The sequence below is a fragment of the Arvicola amphibius genome, chromosome 6, assembly GCF_903992535.2.
Source record: "Arvicola amphibius chromosome 6, mArvAmp1.2, whole genome shotgun sequence".
NCBI classification, from domain to species: domain Eukaryota; kingdom Metazoa; phylum Chordata; class Mammalia; order Rodentia; family Cricetidae; genus Arvicola; species Arvicola amphibius.
Window position 1 is genome coordinate 32,827,349 of NC_052052.2, and position 19,872 is coordinate 32,847,220.

General features: G+C 45.8%; 2 protein-coding genes across 2 annotated transcripts in view; one reads left to right on the plus strand and one right to left on the minus strand.

The window, feature by feature from the left end:
• Window positions 1–12,843: 12,843 nt before the first annotated feature.
• Window positions 12,844–13,149, minus strand: LOC119817910 (60S ribosomal protein L31-like). The gene has a single exon (XM_038335367.1). It carries the CDS (start codon window positions 13,147–13,149, stop codon window positions 12,844–12,846), a length of 306 nt encoding a protein of 101 aa, XP_038191295.1.
• Window positions 13,150–18,924: 5,775 nt separating this feature from the next.
• The window catches only part of Klf17 (Kruppel like factor 17), a 28,791-nt gene continuing 27,843 nt past the window's right edge, over window positions 18,925–19,872 (plus strand). The window contains exon 1 of the mRNA XM_038333603.1: window positions 18,925–19,168. The gene's annotated coding sequence lies outside the window, so the exon portion shown is untranslated. The remainder of the gene's footprint in view (window positions 19,169–19,872) is intronic.

Consider the following 19,872-nt stretch of genomic DNA (forward strand, 5'->3'; position numbering starts at 1 on the left):
ATAAAAAAAACAAGCCTGCTTCAAATTTGGTTCAAACTGTGGTAGTGGTCTTATTCTTGTCCTCAAGATTAACATTTTCTGGAGGGCGCAGCGAGATTCAGACCACCCACCCACATTATAAACACAGACATTTGCTCTGGAACTCATGGGGGGAGCTGAGGGGTTGCCCCAGGAGGCACGTACCTTGAGCCTCCTTGAGGCTTGGCTTTAGTTTGAGAACTATTGGGGTGAACTTTCGTGTTGAGAAAAGCAGCAAGCATTTATAGAGGCTCCTGCTAAGGAATAATCTGCTTCTGTTTTGTGGGACTCCCATCTGGAACGTGGAGGGGGTCTGACAGGGCCCCAATATTCTCCCATCCAGGATGAAAAGCGAGCTGTCACAGTACCCAACTGAGGTTGTTGGTCTGGTTCTATGTCCTGTTTGTCTTATCTTTGGCTTCATTTTTACTGTCCTCTTCTCCCTTTTGTACTCGCCATGCTAATTGGCATATTTTGGACTTGGGGTGACTAATGAACAGTATGGCTGCTTAGACTAGCAAGTTGAACAGCCCTCTAACCTGTGTCCTAAAAAATTTTGATAAACTCTATTCCCCTATAGTTAAGGATTGTGATTATCTTATCACCAAAAGTTGTGTTCAAGCATTCTGTGAAACTGAAGGGCCCACACTTGGGAATGACTTGGCCTCCCAGGTCAGTGATTAATGTCACCCTCAGTAAACGCAACCACCCGGATCAGATTGTATAAATCTTGCTTTGGGTTAGGGCCTGTAGCAGAGACTGAGCCCCCTCTGTTCTGGAGGACCAATGTGCCTAATGCAAATGGGAAAAAGGACTATCTATGCAGGTAAACCCCCCAAACCCAAACCAATATTAGCTATGGGGATTAATGAGGCTAAAGCTCCTTTGAACTAGGACCCAAGTGGCCTATGGGAAGCCTCACCATAGGGGGCCAACCTGTAAAATTTCTGGTGGACATAGGGGCTACTCACTCAGCATTACAGGAGCCCCTGGGACCCCTTACCAACCAAACAATGGAAACACAGGGGGCAACAGGGGATGTCAAAGAATACAAATAGTCTACTGACTGGACTGTTAACCTAGGACAAGAAACTGTGACTCTTTCTTTTATGGCTACTCCTGAATGTCCCTACGCTTTCCTGGAGCAGGACCTCTTGAAGAAGCTCCAGGCAACTATACCATTCTTGGGAGACTCTCCTAGGTTGAGATTAGGAGGCCCTGCTAAAATTTTAAGTATAACCTGCCCAATAAGTGAGGTATATCTGCTCCTCCAAAATCAACCCATTCCCTGGAAGGAGAATGGGAAAAGTTGCTGATCCAGGAAATTCCTACAGTTTGGGCAGAGGACAGTTCTCCTGGCTTGGTGAAGCAGATGCCACCTATCGTCGTGCAACTGCCGTCTGGGGCAATGCCCACAGAGTCAAGCAGTACCCCATCAGTTCAGAAGCCAGGGAAGAGACTAAGAGTAACACCAGCTGCCTCCTTGAAGCAGGCATACTTATTTCTTGCCAGTCACCCCTTTACTGCCTATCTGAAACCTGGGACTCGAGACTATAGACCAGTCCAAGACTTGAGGGAAGTGACAAGAGGGTAGAATGCATTCATCCAACTGTTTCAGATTCCTCTATTTACCCAGCTGTTCCTGTATTTACTTAGTTTATTACCACCAGAGTGTAAAGTTTGCACTGTATTGCACTTAAAAGATGCATTCTTCTCCACCCATCTCTGAAAATTCAGTCAGCTCATCTTCGCATTTGCATGGGCTGACCCTGAACTGTGGGTATCAGGGTAGCTAACCTGGACCAGACTGTCTCAAGGGTTTAAAAATTCTCCTACCATCTTCGATGCATCACACAATCAGGATTTAAGTCTCTTCCAGAGTGAGTACCCTGAGACAACCTGATGTCAATATGCAGATGATTTATTATTGGCTGCTGAAGATGAGGACTGTTTGAGAGCCATCAGACACCTGTTGGAAACTCTAGCCCAGTTGGGCTATAGAGTTTCTAAAAAGAAAGCTCAAATTTGCTCACCTCAGGTTACTTACTTGGGATGTGAGCTGAGAGAAGAGAAGAGATCGTTGTCCCAGGCCTACATAGTAGCCTTACTGAAAATTCCCACTCCAACCATCAAGAAACAAGTTAGAGAATGGCTGGGAGCCATCTTTGGATACCTGGGATTGCTGGAATTGCCAAACCAATCCCTTGTACTCTGCTAGGGGTGGGGGGAACACCCCTTGGGAATGGACTGGTGAACGTGAGCAGGCCTGTAAGAACATAAAGGAGGCCCTGTATGGCTCCCATTAACTCTCCCTGATATTTCCAAGCCCTTTCATCTTTACGTCCATGAAGGAAAGGGCATTGCCAAGGGAGTCCTCACTCAGACCTTGGGTCCCTGGAAAAGACTGGTAACTTACATCTCAAAGAGACTAGACCCTGTAGCCTCTGGGTAGCCCCCTTGTTTAAAAGCCATTGCAACAGCCGGGTGGTGGTAGTGCATGCCTTTAAATCCCAGCACTCAAGAGGTAGAGGTAGGTGGATTTTTGTGAGTTCGAGGCCAGCCTGGTCTACAGAGTGAGTTCCAGGATGGCCAGAACTATGCAGAGAAACCCTGTCTTAAAAAACCAAAGGGGGGGGGGGCTGGAGAGATGGCTCAGAGGTTAAGAGCATTGTCTGCTCTTCCAAAGGTCCTGAGCTCAATTCCCGACAACCACATGGTGGCTCACAACCATCTGTAATGAGATCTGGTGCCCTCTTCTGTCCTGCCGGGATACATGTGGGCAGAACACTGTATACAAAATAAATAAATCAATCTTTAAAATAAATAAATATGAAATTTTCCAGTTGCTAGAGTGGCTACCAACTGAACTGGCCATTATTCGCTGACCAAGATACCAAAAAGACAAAAGCCTTCAAACTCAAGGTAACAACTGCAGATCAAGTTGCCAAACCCCAGACTGTCCTGGAACTATCTGTTATCCCTACTGTCTCCACTCTGCCTTGATGAAGATGTTCCTGAGCATGATCCAGAAGAGATCAAGTCAGTTTTGACTTGGGGACTCGGGGGAGCCCCAGCAGATGGTGGATCTTGCCTGAAGGTACTGGTTTAAACTGGTTCACTGTCTTGCATCACGCCATTCTCTGTCCCCTATGATCATAGAACTCATCTTCCCCCACACATGTCTGGCTACTTGGACATCCAGAAAAACCTGAGAGCATTTCAGACTGCTGCCTGACCTGTGCCCAGGTAAATGCAAAGGAGAACATGCAAGACCCAGGCCAACGGAGTCAAGGCGCTATACCCTGTGGATTTGGGGAAATGGATTACAGGGCTACAGATATCTGCTGGCCTTTGTCACTGGCTGGGCAGAGCCTTCCCATCCCGAATGGAAATGGCCCAAGTGGCTAAGAAATTAATAATAATGGCTAAGAAATTATAAATAATGGAAATTATTTCCAGATTTTTGTCTGCCCGTATTTCTGGGGTTTGGCGTCCATGGTCAAGTTATCTTGATTGCTCTCTAAGGCTCTTGGCATAAACTAGAAACTTCCTTGTACATATCATTCTCAGAGCTCAGGAAAGGTAGAGGGGGTGAATATAACTTTAAAGGAGATTTTAACTAAATATACTCTTGAAACTGGTGGTAACTGGGTTGATCTCTTGCCTTATGACCTTAGAGGCCGATGTACCCCCTACCTAGAAAAGTTCACCCCATATGAAATGGTCTATGGGCAGTCACCTCCCATGACCCCTTGGGTACTTGTGGACTGTGTGGGCTGTTATCAGACTTCCCCACTCCAGTCTCTGAGTCTTTAAAAGGATTGTGATGAATTTGGATAAGATTCTCCCCCAGGTCTAGGCCGCTCAACCTGTTGGGTACCACCCACCTGATGACAGTTCCAGCCGCTTCAGAACTGCTCGTCTTGAACCTAGATGGAAAGGACCTTACATCGTGATTCTCAGAACTCCTCCCGCTGTTAAAGTTGTTGGTATTTCTGCCTGTATTCATCACTCACACCTTTGGAAGGCACCCGAGGAACCCACGGGAAGAGGAACTCATCCCCCAGAGGTGGAAAGTGATGGAAAAGAAACCGTTAGACATCAGTTTTGTACGGTTTGACTGTCTACCATAACTTGGTCTTCTTGTTGTTGAAATTGGCATCATGACTGTCCTGTGACTAACAAGTTTGTTGTTTTGTTTTTAACCCATGCAAACAGAACCTAAATGCATCTTTACAGGAGAGATAAAAGGCCCCCACCATGGAAACACCCCGATATTATCTTGCCTTATAAAAGATTACCTTTATCCATCAGGATCCACAGTTTGGACAAAAGAAGGGAACAGATGTTCTAATACTCGGATGGAGGATACTTGGGATGGCCTAATCTAACTGCTAATCCCAACATAATAGCACAGACTTCAGCTTAATCAAATATTTTTAAAGGATTCTGATAATGGAAATTACAAGTGTGTTAAAATAAGAAGGGAAAAGGAAAATTCATTAATCATTTCAACAAATTTAACATACCCAGAATAACCCTGTCTGTAACTAATAATTTGGAATGTAAACTCTGGGTCCATCTAGCACTAAAAAGGCAAGGAGAAAGCTCCTTCCATGTCAGAGGAGATCTTCTATTCCTGGGCCCTTAAAAAGAAATTGTTTGAAGGCCGGGTGGTGGTGGTGCATGCCTTTAATCCCAGCACTCAGGAGGCAGAGGCAGGAGGATCTCTATGAGGTTCAAGGCCAGCCTGGTCTACACAGAGAGAGAGAGAGAGTTCCAGTACAGCTAGGGCTACACAGAGAAACCCTGTCTCAAAAAAAAAACCTAAAACAAAGCAAAAGAAAAGAAAGGAAGAAGCAAAGATACAGACGATTACACAGAGTTGATTACAGTGAACAGAGTTTGAGAATTGGTACCACTAGTCCACAGTGGTGCACACCAGATGGGGTGAGCTAGCAGGTGGCAGTAACTGGCAGAGGCCAGGAGAGAGCCTGCTAGAATGCTGGGATTGTTCCAGTCTGGATCCAGGTGATGGCAACACAAAGATGAATGTAGCTACAATTGTTTTATATGTTTCATTGTATTTAAATTATGCCCTAATAAAATGTTAAAAAAATCATACAGCTGGTAGTTATTCAGAGTGACATACATCACTGACAGCTGCCGTTACCCGGACCAATGTTAGATTTTTGTTCACGTCAGGTACAGCCCTGTCTTTTTCCGATGTTTACTTGACATTGTGGTGTCGGCATGGAAATACCATTGCTCTGGTTTCCTTTTTGTTGCTGAGATAAAAACACTCTCACTGAAAGCAACTTAGAAGAGGAAAGAGTTTATTTGGCTTACACTTCCAGGTCACGGTCCATCAACGGAGGAAGTCAGGGCAGAAATTCAAAAGGGAACTTGAAGCAGAAACCAGGGAGAAGGGCTGTCTGCAAGCTCAACCACTCACAAGATCATGCGATAGCTTCCTTATACAGCCCAGGACCACCTGCCTAGGAATGGTGTCACCTGCAGTGGGCTGGGCCCTATTGTATCAGTAATCAAGATAGTCCCTGGGCTGGAGAGATGGCTCAGCGGTTAAGAGCACTGACTGCTCTTCCAGAGGTCCTGAGTTCAATTCCCAGCAACCACATGGTGGCTCACAACCATCTGTAATGAGGTCTGGTGCCATCTTCTGGCCTTCAGGCATACACGCCTGAATACACAATATATACATAATAAATAAATAAATAAATAAATAAATAAATAAATAAATAAATAAATAAATAAAAAAGCTAATTAGGACAAGAGTTGAGGATCAGGTTTGAGTACCAGCATCCACCTGGTGGCTAGCAACTGTCTATAACTCCATAGTCCCTGCACGCTTGTGGTGCACAGACATAGATGCAGGTAAGACACATATATAAAATAAAAAAATAAATAGACCTCAAAAGTTAAAAAATTTAAACCAAAAATTTTATAGAACCAAAGATCTTCTATACTGATTAGTGTTAAAAAATTTAAACCAAAAATTTTATAGAACCAAAGATCTTCTCTACTGATTAGTGTTAACCCACGGGCAATAACCACAATGGTGTATGTATAGATGTAATCGATAGATATGGCCAGATAGCCTCACAGCCGTAAAGAAACACTGGCAAAGAGGAAAACAGACAACTGTACCTAACGGTGGGTCGTTTATCACTTTACTCTTGAAACCAGAAATAATTAACTAGAAGTAGGGGTGTACATCTTTAATCCCAGCACTCAAGAGGCAGAGGCAGGACGATTTCTATGGGTCTGGTCTGCATTAGAGAGAACCTGTTTAGCCAGGCGGTGGTGGCACACACCTTTATTCCCAGCACTCGGGAGACAGAGGCAGGTGGATTTCTGTTAGTTAGAGACTAGCCTGGTTTGCACAGCAAGCTCCAGGACAGCCAAGGCTACACAGAAAAACTCTGTCTCAAAAAACCAAAAAAAAAAATTATATACATATTTTAAAAAGCAAATGAGGGTCTGAAGATGGTTTACCAGGTGAGGGTGTTTGCTATCAACCCGAGCCAGGAATTCACAGGGCAGAATGAGAGGACTGACTGCCGCAAGCTGTTCTTGGATGTATAAATCACACACACATACCACACCACACCCACACAAAATGAAATAAAAATTTCTCATAGACCAAGTACCAGGACAGCCAGGGCTGCAGAGAGACCTTGTCTCAAAATAAAATCAAATAATAAAAATATAGCCGGATGGGTGTGGTGGCATGCATCTGTAACCCCTGTACTTCTATAGTTGGAAGGTAAGCCAGAAGAATCTTCTGGAAGCTCACAGCTTGGTTAGCCTGGAGCATGCACCTCAGAAGACACTGCCAGAGACTCAGACAGAAGGCAGAACCATCTAGAAGGCTCAGCTGGTAAGGTACTCGCTGCCATGACTGACAACTCAAGTTTTATTTTGGGGGCTCACATGGTGTGAGCAAAGTTGTTCTCTGGCCTCTACATAGGCACCTGCACACACACACACACACGAACATTTACACACAGACACAGTAATGAAAAAAAGAGTTATGTTGGGGTGGGAGAGACTCAGTGACTATCAAGGACGGGGCAGGCTCAGTTCTTGGCACAGCATCTACCCGGCAAGTCACACCTGTCTGTGACTCTCGTTTAAGGAGATGCAACATTCTTCTGACCCGAGGGCACTGTCTGCACATGGTACATTTACAATCACACAGACAAACACCATACATACAAATCTTTTTTTTTTTTTTTTAAAGACTTATGTCAATTTGCTGAAATCCACACAGCTTTGGGATTGACTTGCCTGGGCATCAGGGAATGAGAAAAAACACACACATACAGAAAAGCTGGGGTTGGGTGGTCCTGCTGAGACCCTGAGAGGCACCAGCAGGGGGAGACTCAGCCCCTTTACTATACCCAGCCAAAGGAGGAAGTGGGGTCTCTGTAGGGGCTGCCAGTACTTTTTGCATATACTGTTCTTAGCTAAGGGTCACCCATTGATTAACATCCCTACTCCTACCCAACCTGGGAAAAGCCTTGCCATACCCATGAGCCTGAGGCACTGGTGCCCTTGACATGGTGTTGCTCATGCATGCACGGGGTATTTGCTCCCCACACTGATTATAACCATCAAACAGAAAACAGCATATCTTAAAAATTGCCCCAGGGGCTGGAGAAATGACTGAGTGGCTAAGAGCACTGACTGAGCTTCCAGAGGACCCAGGTTCTATTCTCAGCACCCACACGATAAATCACACCTGGTTCTGACTCCAATTCTGGGGATCTGAAGCCTTCTTCTGGCCTCCAAGGGTATTGCATAGACACGGTGCACAGACATACATAAAAGCAACACTAATACTCATGAAATAGAAATAAATAAAACCTAAAAAATAATAAAATGATAAAATTTCCCCTGGTGTCAATCCTTCAAAGCAACCATTCTCAGCTAGAAATTTTATTCTCATTCTAGATATTTTCTATACAAATCTATTTTCCATATAAGGATAGTTAAGTTTTTACGAAGTACCTCATGAAGCGGCGTCTGGCAGCCAGTGCATCGCGGTTGACTAGCAGACTTGGTATTTGCTTCACATCTGCTGCTCCATCTGTGACTTGGCCTGAGCCCTTAGAAGGTTCTGTAGCCAAAAGTCTTCTCCAGTCTCATTTCTGGCATCTTAGTCACTAAAGAACGTGTTTAATGCTTCAGAGCAAAGTGTTAGCACAGTGCTCATTTCAAATCTGCTAATTGCATGTACAAAAGCAACGGGTAAGGATTTTCAAATATGGATTTAATCTTATTTTCTTGAGATAGTTGTCATGTAGCCTCGGTTGTTCAGGCCAAGGATGACCTTGAATCCCTCCCCATCCTTCCTCCAGTTCCCAAACTCTGGGATTAGAGACTTGTCCCAGCCTTCAAATAAAGAATAAAAGCAGACAAAAATTTACCACATAATTTTCTTTGTGCTGGAGAGAAATCAGGCACTTGAATATGCTTGACAAGTACTGAATACCAGCTACTAAACATGATTTATTATTACTGTGTGTGTGTTCATGATGTGTGTGTGTGACGGGTGTGCATATAGAGGTCAGATGTCAGTCCCCTGAGCTGGTTCTTTCCTTCCACCATGGGGCAAGTCCTGGGTATTGAACTCAAGTTACCAGAGAAAATGTGTTAGCAAGGTTTCTTTTTTTTCTTCTTTCTTTTTTCTTTTTTTGGTTTTTCGAGACAGGGTTTCTCTGTAGCTTTTTTAGAGCCTGTCCTGGAACTAGCTCTTGTAGACCAGGCTGGCCTCGAACTCACAGAGATCCGCCTGCCTCTGCCTCCCGAGTGCTGGGATTAAAGGCGTGTGCCACCACCGCCCGGCTAGCAAGGTTTCTTAAAGGAGAACTTTAGCGTTGAGGATGGAGCTCGGTAGCAGAGCGCTTGTCTAGCATGTACTGTGGCCGTGGGCTCAAGTCCCTAGGTTCAATTCCCAGCACTGCCAAAAGACAAAGCAGTAGGGCCTGGAAATACTACTCAGGGGTTCAGAACACTTGGGTTCCATTCTCCTCAGCACCCACAAGGTGGCTCACAACTATGTGTAACCCCAGTTCTAGGGAATGCGACAGGCAGCCACAGGAGAGCTCATACATTCGTTCACATAAAATAAAATAAGTAAATCTAGAAAAAAATTAAGCCAACAAAACCAAACCCGAGCCAGACGGTGGTGGTGCATGCCTTTAATCCCAGCACTTGGGAGGCAGAGGTAGGTGGATCTCTGTGTGTTCAAGGCCAGCCTGGTCTACAGAGCAAGTTCTAGGACAGGCTCCATAGCTACAGAGAAACCCTGTCTCCAAAAACTGAAAAAAGAAAAGAAAGAAACAATCAACAAAAATCAAATCTATCTATCTATCTATCTATCTATCTATCTATCTAAAGATTTATTTATTCATTATGTATACAGTGTTCTGTCTGCATATTTGCTTGCACACCAGAAGAGGCATCAGATCTCATTACAGATGGTCGTGAGCCACCATGTGGTTGTTGGGAATTGAACTCAGAACCTCTAGAAGAGCAACCAGTGCTCTTAACCTCTGAGTCATCTCTCCAATCCTTGTTTAAAACTAAGAAATGTTTGCAATAACTTGAATAATGCAAATTAAAACACTAGAGTTATTGCATATCATAATTCCATTTGCCAAATAATTGTTTGTCTAATACCATTCATAAAATTAATAAAATAGTCTTGGTAGTTACATTGGTTCTGATAATTATATATAAGAAGATAGGGGGTTGGAGAGATGGCTCAGAGGTTAAGAGCACTGACTGCTCTTCCGGAGATCCTGAGTTCGATTCCCAGCAACCACATGATGGCTCACAACCATCTGTAATGAGATCTGGTGCCCTCTTCTGGCCTGAGGGCATACATGGAAGCTGAACACTGTGTACATAATAAATAAATAAATCTAAAAAAAAAAGAAAATAAAAATATATCCTACACACAAAGGAGGAGGTATTTACATTGTAATCATTAAAGCCTTCATAACTAGTGGATTCGAATAACACCCATAAAACAGTAAGAAAAGGGTAACTGAATTCAGCAGAAAGTTGACAAAAGACAGTCTTAGAAGAAGAGCTGTGTCCAGTTGGCAAATGAATGAAAATGCTCGATTTTTTTGTTTGTTTGGTTTTTCGAGACAGCTTTGGAGCCTGTCCTGGAACTAGTTTTTGTGGACCAGACTGGCTTCAAACTCAGAGATCCATCTGCCTTTGCCTCCTGAGTGCTAGGATTAAAGGTGTGTGCCACGGTGCCTAGTGGACCTTGTGTTCTGAAGACAATACTAGTGAGTGAGATCTCTTGTACATTAATGGAACATCAAACCATCAATATGGAATCAAGTCAGCCTTTATCCTGCATCATTAGGATGGCATATCCAGAAATTACACTCAAGTGTATATTTATGATAGCTAGCTTTTCTGCCATTCTGACAAAATATCAGAGAAAAACAACTAAGAGGAAAGATTTATTTTGGATAACTTATTTATTTTTATTTTTTAATTGGTATTTTGCCTGCATGTATGTCTGTGTGAGGGTGTCAGGTCTCCTGGAGGTAGAGTTCCAGGCAGTTGAGAGCTGCTGGGAATTGGACCCAGGTCTGGAAGAATAGCCAGGGCTCTTTTTATTATGTATACAGCGTTCTGTCTGCATGTATGCCTGAAGGCCAGAAGAGGGCACCAGATCCCAATACAGGTGGTTGTGAGCCACCATGTGGTTGCTGGGAATTGAACTCAGGACCTCTGGAAGAGCAGGCAGTGCTCTTAACCACTGAGCCATCTCTCCAATCCCAGAAGATTGATTTTGGTTCATGGTCTTGGTCACTTGACTACACCGTTTCTAGGACCTGGTAAAGCAGAACATCACAGAAGGAGCTGATGCAGCAAAGCTGCTCTCTTCATGGAGGACAGGAAACACAGGCAACCAGACAGGAAGCCACCCTCAAGTGACCTATTTACTCCAACCAGCTCCCGCCTTCCAGCTCCCACCACTCCCAATAATGCCATCAAGATAGAATCCAAGGATAAATTAATTTGTGGGTTAGGTTAGAGCCTCCATGACCTAATCACTTCACAACACTGACTCCTGGGGCTAGACCATCAGTAGTACTGAAGTCTAACAGTGCCCAGTTCTTACATGTGTACACTTGAAGGTGTGAAAAGACAGCTGATGGAAGCAGTGTGTGTGTGTGTGTGTGAGAGAGAGAGAGAGACAGAGAGAGAGAGACAGAGAGACAGAGAGAGACAGTGTGTGTGTGTGAGAGAGTTTGTGTGTGTGTGTGAGAGTGTGTGTGAGAGAGAGACAGAGAGTGTGTATGTGTGTGTGAGTGTGTGTGTGTGTGTGAGAGTGTGTGTGTGTGTGTGTGTGTGTGTGTGAGAGAGAGAGAGAGAGAGAGAGAGAGAGAGAGAGAGAGAGAGAGAGAGAGAGAGAGAGAGAGAGAGAGAGAGAACCGAGACAATTTGAGACACATAGAGAGAGGGAAGGATTCAAAAGCAGGAACCACACGGAACGGGTATAGTGTGGAATAGAACACTGTACTGTGTTTAACAATGAATAACATTCTAACATGGATAATAATCCCTTGTTTTGGTGGTAAGTCTTTTTATTCTTAAAGACTTTAGTAGCTGGGCAGCTGTGCGTAGCTGCGCGGAGACTCGTGAAACGTGTGACCAGGGCGGCGGGTGAACAGGCAGGCGGTGCAGCGGCGGGTTAACGGCACAGACACAGAAAATAGACATAAAGCTTTATTAAAGGAGAGAGGGAGAGAGGGGGAGAGGGGGAGAGAGAGGGGGGGGCGTGTGTGCACACGCAAAAGGGGGACAGTGAGAAGAGAGAGAGGGAAGAGAAAAGATTCAGGATGACTCCAAGAGACCAGAGGTCGCTGGGAGTGGGCGTGGAAAGGGGCGGGGACCAAAAGAATAACAAGTCTCACTATGCAGTCTAGGGTGGTTCCAAACTCAGGATCTTCCTGCCTCAGTCTCCTGGGAGTATACTGGTCTGACACTACACTCAGGTTCAACATGGGTAAATCTTAGTCCAGGACAGTCAGGACTATATAGAGAAAGCCTGTCTCAAAAACAAAACAAACCAAAATAAAAACAAAGGCCTGAGACTCAGTGTTTGTGCTTGCAAATGTCGGTCTCATGGCCTGAGCTTGATCCCTGAGATCCACAATGGAGTGAGAGTTTCAACTCCTGAAAGTTGTCTGTGATTTTCACCCCTATACCATACTCTCTCACAAACATAACAATAGTAAATAAACAATAAACTTTTCAAAGCTGTGATTTCTTGTTTGTTTGTTTTTATTTTTCAAGGCAGGGTTTCTCTGTGTAGCCCTGGCTGTCCTGGAACTTGCTTTATAGATTAGGCTGGTCTCAAACTCACAGAGATCCTCCTGCCTCTGCTTCCCAAGTGTTGGGATTAAAGGCATGCACCATTACCGCCTGACTTATATCTTAAAATTTTTAATTGACACATAGTAATTATACTTATATATGGGGTACAGTATGACATTTCAATGCGTGTATCCCCCGCATAATGATTAGATTGGGCACCCACACATCTGTCACTTCAGATACCATTTCCTTGCATTGGAACTTTTTTCTTCCTCTTTTATCTCTTTTCTTTAGGGAGTAGGGGTGCTGGGATAGAACCAAGAGCCTCAGTGTGTGTGTGTGTGTGTGTGTGTGTGTGTGTGTGTGTGTGTGTGAGGCAGTTCTCCATTCAGCTGGTTAGTTCTCATGCACATTGACTGTAGATTTTTGAATGTGGTAACAGGTACATTAAATTACCAATGTGTAGAGATTGTTTGGTGAGACCTCATCCTCATTATGTTTTCTGGACAAACGTGCCCTGATACAGTATGGAACATTCCTTATTCCTTTGGCCCAGACGGCTTTATTAAGCCTGGTGTCAATCCACACATCTTCATGGTAAATTTGGATTTCTTTGAGTGCCCTAGGGGCATGTTTCTTGAGGATCACGCCATGGATGCGCTTGTGAATGTTAATGGTGTATTCTCGGGTCACCACCTGGTTGATGGTAGAACGGCCCTTCTTCTTCTCGCCACCTTTCTTTGCCGGAGCCATTCTGCCGGGCCCAAGTTGGGAAAGCAGTTTATGTTTTATTAGGGAGTGGATAGAACCCAGAGCCTCAGTATATGTTTTATTACCGAGCTACACCTCGAACCCCCCTACTGGCTAGTTTGGAACCTACAGTTGTCGACCACAGCTACCCTTCAGTGCTGTAGAACACTAGAAGCTACAATCCTGGCTCTAAAGTGCTCCCTGCACAAGCATGAGGAACTGAGTTAAGATCCCCAGAACCCATGTTTCAGGGGCATATGTCTGTAACCCCAGTGCCAGGATACATGCACACACACACATATGAACATGCAAACACACATGAACATATGGAGAAGGTACGAGTGCGCAGCTCAGCACCGGGGAGTGCAGGAACGCTAATCACGAAGGGTCATCTCTTCAGTGAAGGGAATGAATACCTGTTTTCTGCCCAGGAGGCTAGAAGTGGACGTTGTTAATTGCCTGGTGACCTTCGCTATCTGTAGAGCCAGAGCCCACCCAAATTCCCTAGCATATTCATCCCAAACTCTCCCTCCCTAGACCTTTATCTTTAGCTTTGTTTCTGAGTCATCAGAGCCTGTCCTTAGGGGGGGGGGATATCACAAGTACAGTCTGCTGACCTCTGCTATCTCGGAAGCCACACCAGATCCTAGGCCCTTAAGCTATAGAACCCAGCTTCATGGCCGAGGTCACATTCTCTATGCAAGTGAGTTTTGAAGTAGTCACACCTTAATCTTTATAGTGCCTGTGGAATTGAGATCATTGTTACCAGGAAACTTTTTTCAAAAATTACATTGTACTTAAATATGTCTAAAATAAACTGGCTTGGTGTCGGACTCTAGAATCTGAACCAGCACCAACTAAGTTGGGCTGAACTGAGTTTTTCTTTTTTGGGGTTTTGTTTTGTTTTTGAGTCAGGGTTTCTCTGTGTAGCCCTGGTTGTCCTGGAACTAGCTCTTGTAGACCAGGCTGGCTTCAAACTCACAAAGATCTATCTACCTCTGTCTCCTGAGTGCTGGGATTAAAGGTGTGCGCCACCATCACCCGGCTGAATTTTTCTTCTTATATCACCCAGATCATCATTTCCCTACCATTTATGATGCTTATAGGGACCCCCACAAGCATGCACACACATGGATATGTATATACACACATGGATATGTATACACACACATGGATATGTATACACACACATGGATATGTATACACACACGGATATGTATACACACACATGGATATGTACACACACACACACACACAGTTACTCCCCTAGTCCAAACATATTCTTCCATCCCCTGAACATCCTCTCTCCATCGCCTTCCTTCCCAGGCTCTGGTAACCACTACTCTCAACTTTGAAATCAACTTCAGCTTCCACGTATAAGTGAGAACACATAGTATTTTTCTTTCTAGACTAATTTGTTTCATTTAATAATATTCCACACTCCCCACCCAAGTTGCTATAAAATGCCACAACACCATTCCTTTGTATCAAAACAGTATCCCATGATGTATGTAACACACACCTTCTTCCTCCATTCATAAGCTGGGGGACACTTAGGTTGAGTCTGTATGTTACTGCAACAAACATGGGGGTGCAGACATCTTCAATGCACAGCTTGCAATGCTTTTATATAAATACCCCCCGGCGGGGCTGCTGGATCAAGTGGTAGCTCTGTCTATGAAGAAGCTCCATCTTGTTTTCGGTCATGACTGTGATTTATATCTCCACCAGCAGAGCAGAATCCCTCTTTCCATGTCCTTGCCAGTGTGTGATAATCTTTTGTTTTGGTTGGGATTTTTTTGATTTCTTGGGATATATAGCCCTGACAGTCCTGAAACTTGCTTTATAGACCAGAAATGAAATGAATGAAATCTATGCCCGGCAGTACTGAAGCATGCATGTGCAGCCCGTATATGGCGGCTCTGTTGAACTTGTCCATATTGGGTTTCATGGTCTAAGGTGATGAGGATGACTGACCAGGTCTCTTCTTCAAGAGAACACCAGATCTCATTACAGTTGGTTGTCAGCCACCATGTGGTTGCTGGGAATTGAACTCAGGACCTTTGGAAGAGCAGGCAGTGCTCTTAACCACTGTGGCCTTGAACTCATAGAGATCCACCCGCCTCTGCCCCTGAGTGTTGGGATTAAAAATGTGTGCCACCACTGCCTAGCTGTATTCTACCTTTGTTAATGGGCACTTTAGGTTTAGTCCTCATCTTAGCTATGGCTGAGAACCCAGCTCACTCAGCTAGAACTCATTATGTGAAAATGCCTGACGTCATTATAGCCATCCTTATACCTCTTCTCCTAAGAGCTGGGGTGACAGGCATGGACCACCACACCAGGCTTACAGTTTATTTAATTTTATTTTGAGATAGGGTCTTATATAGCCCTGACTGTCCTCAAAGTTTCCTCGAGGTTGGCCTTGAACTCCTGTTATTCCTGCTTCTCCCTCCTGAGTGTTGGGGCGTGCTCCACTGTCTGGCTGTGTCATCGGGAGGCCCCTTATGTCACTTTATTCTGGCCGTGAGTGGTGCAGCTTCTGGGCACAGCTCTCTACTGACTGTGTGAGTCGGGGCAGCAGCTGCCTACCTGCCAGTGCCCTGGACCGTCCTCCCTGTTACTTGCGTAGAAGGAATTGAGGCTTCTCTCTCAGTAGCCGCCTTCTTCCTCCCCTCCCCTTTGGCCTTGATCTCGCTCTCCTAGGGTGCATGGTTCACTCAGCGATGGGTAGATTTTCCTAAACTGCCTCACTATGGGGTGGAACATTCCGTACTCACAAGAGGACGCACCACAAAGTTTTAATCTCTGCTCTGCTGGCAATGTTTTCCAAGGTCAGAATCCGGGCTTTGACAATTGTTTACTTCAGAGAGGCACCAACACGAGGTCACAGATTTCCACTTTCCACTCAAACTTTTGGGAAACAATCCACTGAAATGGTTCAGGTGCCTGTCACCACACCTGCAGACCTAAGTCCTATCCCTGGAACCACATGGTGGAAGGAGAGAGAGAGCTCACTCTGCAAGCTGTTCTCGGACCTCTGCATGTGCACCATGGTGCACACATATGGCACACACACTCACACACACACTCACACACATACAATACACACTTACAACATACACACTCACATACAGCACACACACACACACCATGGTGCACACATACAACACACACACTCACATATAGCAACACACTCACACACATACAGCACACACTCACACACACACAGCACACACTCACACACATACAACACACACTCACACACGTACAACACACTCACACATACACTCACACACTCACTCACACAATACAACACACATTCACAACATACATACTCACGTATAGCACACGCATACACCATGGTGCACACATATAACACACACTCACCTACAGCACACACACATATAACACACACTTTCACACACTCACCTACAACACACTCACATACAGCCTATACACATTTACAAGGAGTGAAATGTCTTAGGCTCGCTGTTGGGGGCCTATGAAGTATGAGATGGAAAGAAAGGGTAGACTCCGATGAGGTCTTCTTTCTGGGTCCCATGAAGACATCACATGGTGAGGGCGCCCGGGGCCTGTGAGCAATGGAGGTGACAAAGCCCGTCCCCTACACCTGTGGTAACTAACACGTGTAAGAGCCTGGACCCATTCAGGAGGGTGGGACCATTCACTGTGCCCACCTCCGTCCTTGCCTGTGTTTCCTTCAGCCATTTCCTTCTCCTAGGTGCAGTTATCTCACTGATAACTTCCGAAGTCAAAACCAAATCAGTCAACTCCTGGAACTAAGAGGCTGAAGCAGACCTGGTCTCACAGCCACCAGCAGTAAGTAGGGACATTTGGTTGGCTGAGAGTGAAGGAACTTAGCAAAGACAAGAACTTCTTCAGAGAGGAGGCCCTGGGAACAGGAGGCTCAGTGGGATCCCTCCTTACTCCTTACTTCAGGGGATGCTGAGGGAAAGAGTCTATGGTTTCTCCTAGCTGTGTGTGCGGAGGAGGGCAGACATCTCATGACCTGGTCAAGAAGCCACACTGCAACCTCAAAGGTGCCAGCTGCCTGGCCAGCCTCTGCTCTGCTCTTTGGTACCTTCCTGCTTCAGCCAATGTCTGCTCTTTTTTCCAGTTCTTCTTCCTCCCTCCTCTCTCCCTTCTCCCCCCTACCCCTTCTTCTTCTTGAGATTGTGTTTCTCTGTGTAACTCTGGCAGTCCCGGAACTCACTCTTTAGACCAGGCCAGCCTTGAACTCACAGATCTCTGCCTGCCTCTGTCTCCTTATGCTGGGTTTAAAGGTGTGCGCCCACCACCTCCTGGTCTGTTACTCCCCCCACCCCAACTTTATTCCCCAGTGTTTCTCCCACAGTGGGTACTGTGGCCCCTGGCTGTTCTCAGGCTTAGAGAGTAGGCGAGAGGCAACTGCAGGGCTCCACAGCCTCCTGGGCTCTGGATTCCCTGATCTGTACTTCTTTCTTGAACTTCTCAATCTCAGTTGCCTACTCTGTGTATTTAAAGTCTCCATTAATTAAAAGAAAAAGAAATAGCCAGGCAGTGGTGGCACATGCCTTTAATCCCAGCACTTGGGAGGCAGAGGCAGGCGGATCTCTGAGTTTGAGGAGGCCTGGTCTATAGAGCGAGTTCCAGGACTGGCTCCATAGCTATGGAGAAACCCTGTCTTGAATAACCAAAGAAAAAAAGTTTGCTTTGTGTGTGGATCACATGGTTAATCCCAGAATTCAGGGTGCAGAGGCAGGCAGGTCCCTATGAGTTTAAGGTCAGCCTGGTTTACTTAGCAGTTTTAGAGACCCTGTCTCAAAAACCAATCAACCAACCAACTAAACAAACAAACAAAACAAACAAACAAACAAAAAAATCCAAAATCAAAAAAACTGAAGACAGAAAAAATCTTCCCAGTCTCAGCTCATCAACTTTTGGCCTCCTGTTCTTCCTTCTCTCTCTTTCTCCTCTGGCAAGAGCAGGTTTGTGTGAGAGGCTAAGGGGACCCTTGGGGATATATTTGTGGAGATATTGACTAGATGCTTAGTTAGAGGGGCTGAGAGCAGAGCTGGCTGGTAGAGTGCCCGCTCGGCCTGCGTGAAGCCCCAGCACCACCTAAGCCGTGTGTGGCTGTGCCAAGTGGAGTCCGAGCTAGGGTCAGCTATGCAGCCAGTTCAAAGTCAGCCCAGGCTCCCTGAGACCTAGTCTTGGGGGCGAGGAATCCAGGTAGATCGGTGTGGTGGCCTGTAATGGTATTCCCAGCACTTGGAGGGAAAGGCAATGAAGGTAAGAGGATTGCCGGAAGTTTCAGGTGAGCCAATTTGGACATAGTCCTTATGTCTAAACAAAGACGGGATGGCAGGGGAGAAAAATCGAGGAATTGGGGGAGGGAGCAGCTGAGTCAGCAGTGGGAAGAAGTTCAAGACCACAGAATTGGGTGCCAGCACTAAGGAAGTAAATGCAAATAGAACAAAGGAGAGCCAAGGAGTCAGGGGGAGGAGGTGCCTAAGCTGGGAAGGACAGCCCTGCAGGAAGAGATTGAGGAAAGGTAGCACCGGGTGGCTGGAGACTGATGGCAGTCACAGTCACTCAGGAGGCTAATGTGTCAGGATCATTTGAGCTGAGGCATTCGCTCCAGCCTGGGCAACAGAGCCAAGAGGAACAGGTGTTTGAGGGAGGAGGGGTGAACAACTGTGCCAAAGGTCAAGTGAACTGAGGTCTAAGCATTTACTTGGTAAGTGACTCATTTATTTGGGTTTCTCTGTGTAACAGCCCTAGATGTCCTGGAACTTGCTCTGTAGACCAGGTTGGACTGGAACTCACAGAGTTCGCCTGCCACTCTCTCCTGAGTGCTTGGTTTAAAGGCGTGTGCTACCTCTCCATCCTAGGACAGGATCTGGAAGACCGGAATGGCTAGCTCAATGGGACGACGGTGGGAAACAACAGATAATTGGTTGTCACTTTTCTGGACACTGAGCAGAGACTCTTTCGACTTCTACTCTGGACTGATTTGGTCAGTTTCTGTGGCAATCTGATGAAAAGCTCAGGGTTTTGGGTCGTCTGGTTCAGGCTTTCTAAGCCTTGTGGATACCAGCCTCAGAGGCACGCTGCTCACCTGCTGGGAGAGTCTGGTCAGGTCCTTCTGCTAGGTTTGCAGTTTGGACAGCATAGGGTTCTACAAAAGTGGGGTGCATGCCTTACTTAGCTCTTCTCCCGTCTCTGCTGTCTTTCAGTTGCTTCCTGCTCCTCTTTGGTCCCTTCCACCCGCTGCAGCCATCTGGGCACCCTTAGTAGATCTTCGTGGAGTACAAGGTCTATTTTGAGCAGTTTCTGGAAATGGAGGTGGCAGAGGTGGCCGTGACGCAGGCTGCTTATGAGCGGCGACTGCTGAGACTCTGGCCCGGGAGCCTACTTCCAGCACGGTGGCCCACCCCCAGCTACAAAGACATGAACCAGGACTGCAGTACCTCCGCCACCCAGAAGGGGGCTTTATTTGATATGAGGAAGGTCATTGATGCTGCTGACAGGTGCTCTCAGGAAATGGCCTGCAGACTGTCCAACAAAGCACAGAGGAGCATTTGGAGTTGGGGGGGGGTAGAGTGTTTTCCAAGGAGTTTTGCAAGAGAAAGGTGCAGTAAAATGGATAGCTGGAGGGAGAGTTAGTGTCCCAAGAAGGCCGTGAGCGTGCGTGCATGTGTGTGTGCGTGCGTGCGTGCG

Excerpts from the sequence above, each read along its gene's own strand:
- LOC119817910 (XM_038335367.1), bottom strand. The coding sequence starts at position 13,149 with ATGGCTCCGGCAAAGAAAGGTGGCGAGAAGAAGAAGGGCCGTTCTACC.